This window comes from Corticium candelabrum, chromosome 2 (genome assembly GCF_963422355.1).
Source record: "Corticium candelabrum chromosome 2, ooCorCand1.1, whole genome shotgun sequence".
Lineage (NCBI taxonomy): Eukaryota > Metazoa > Porifera > Homoscleromorpha > Homosclerophorida > Plakinidae > Corticium > Corticium candelabrum.
Genome location: NC_085086.1, coordinates 5,905,326 through 5,907,472, shown reverse-complemented (window position 1 = coordinate 5,907,472; position 2,147 = coordinate 5,905,326). Strand labels below are relative to the sequence as shown.

Sequence of the window (2,147 nt, the reverse complement as noted above, 5' to 3'; positions counted from 1 at the left end):
AACAATTGCGGTTGAACGTAAGTAGGGTAGCAGGTTCAAATCCATTCTAGAAATCTTTTTTCTTAGATGTTTCTTTTTTCTATCATCAAAAGAATACAGGTCGGCTTATTCTACGTCGTTTCCCAATGTTTTAGCTATAGACATGCCGTAGTCAAGGAGTTATGCGTGATGAAGGAGAAGAAGAAGAAGAAGAAGAAGAAGAAGAAGAAGAAGAAGAAGAAGAAGAAGAAGAAGAAGAAAGAAGACAAAATCAAGCGAAAACTCCGAAATTGACGAGCGATTTTCTCCTTCTGAAGACAAGCTGAGATCAATTCAGAAGTAGTCAAGCGTAGTTGAACTTGTAAGGTTTTCTGTATGTCGTTCTCAAGATATTCCACCGCATTTTAAGGTGATTTCTGAAGGTCTAAAATATGACCACGCCCACACAACCTGGTCAATCCCTACATTCAGGGTAATACCGTACCCTGTGATAAGCTATGACACAGATTGTATCACAGTGCTATGGTGTCCATATGGTCAATAAACTTTTTAGACTTCCTGCATTAAAACAACATAGTTGCAATGACACAAAACATAGAAAAAGGCCCTTGAAACTAGATAAATATGATAATCACACACTATTAGAGAAAGCAAATTGTTTATGTATTACCAACGAACAAGTTTATATACTGTCAATTTGATTCACTTACTTTACTAGAAGTTTGCTTGAGAACATTAGGATCTGCCTTAGCCATGACCTTGATTAGCTCTAACTGATTCTCCCAACATGAGAAATGAATGGGAAAATACTCATCAACATATGCATTACGCTAAACAGACGAAGTGAAAATCAATAAATCAAGCAATAAACAAACAGAAAATTATATTAAAAATATGTATTAAATCAATGATTACAATCAACATGCAATAGCTTAACAGATATAGTCTAGCAAAATGAAATCTAATATGTTGATCAGTTGAGACTGTGAGGCACGACCATCACATATGCAGGAATCAAGAGGATAACAACATCATAAAGACATTATTGTGTTCACATCCTAGTGACGACAGCATGCACAGTGGGGTATACAGTCACACGTACACAATATCATTTAGTTGGGCGTGGCAATATATGATAAGCAACAACGAAACTCCTGGTTAATGAACGATAATAAAGTAAAGTCCAGGGTATATTGTAACATATTAATAACAGAACAAACCTTACAAATTTTCAAGACCACAGAATTCTCACCGGATGAATATACAGTAAAGGATTCAGAGGGGGCGTCCAACTTGGAATTGGTAAAAAGAGTACAGCTGTTGGGTGGTGCCGAGACAAAAACTGTTGTAGCTCAGCTGCCTTATTTCTCCTCAATAAGTTTAACATCATGTCGTACTCTGGACCACGAGACAAATACAATCAGACCAATCAGAATAAGGTTAACAAGGTTACAAAGCCTATTCAAAATGTTATGTCAGAATCCCTTTCTCAAAACAGAAAGCAAACAAAACACAGAATATTATTGTTGTATATAATATATGCTACAGCTAGGGTTGCACCTCCATTATTGTAAGAATATAAGAATGACTGTAGAAATTACGTTTAATGCTATCATACGTGAACAGGGGTGTCCAAGTTCCTATAAGGCTCCTGCCTTGGTGTAGCACCAGAGATGCATTCTGGTGCCCAATGGAAATGACACCTACACGTGGACTCACCAGGTTTGTGAGCTAGCTAGCTACTTACCTACATAGTACATATACATGCAGTGCGTACATACTTACATTTATACATCTACAAGCAAACATACATACTCATGTATGTATGTATCATCATGACACAAACATGCATGCATGCTTGCAGACAAACAGGTAGGCAGGCACAAACACATAGCAGTCTGCCTGAGTGGCTTGAAGCCTTGGTGCCAAATCTTGGTGCCCAAGACCAGCTTCTGGTGCCACCTGTAGCACCATAGCGCCAGTTGCCCACCACCCCTGCGTGAAACAATACCGATATATCTTTGGTTCAGCTAGAAAGTAAGTTTAATTAACCTAAAACAATTCACGCAACGCTTAAGTTAATTAAGTAAGAGTCGTACGTGTAGATGGTATCGTGTCCAACCATTCCATAGTATGGTTTGCTTTGCTGTCGATCACAGACGCCCCTC

The 2,147-nt window shown here is 38.3% G+C and overlaps 1 protein-coding gene across 1 annotated transcript in view; it reads right to left on the bottom strand.

Annotated features, from left to right (window-relative positions):
- The window catches only part of LOC134176379 (putative ankyrin repeat protein RF_0381), a 6,722-nt gene extending 5,353 nt beyond the window's left edge, over positions 1-1,369 (bottom strand). Inside the window, exons 1-2 of the mRNA XM_062643049.1 lie at positions 1,232-1,369; positions 690-809 (exon numbers count right to left, since the gene is read on the bottom strand). Of these exons, the coding sequence (XP_062499033.1) occupies positions 690-809; positions 1,232-1,369 (258 nt within the window). The remainder of the gene's footprint in view (positions 1-689; positions 810-1,231) is intronic.
- Positions 1,370-2,147: the final 778 nt, after the last annotated feature.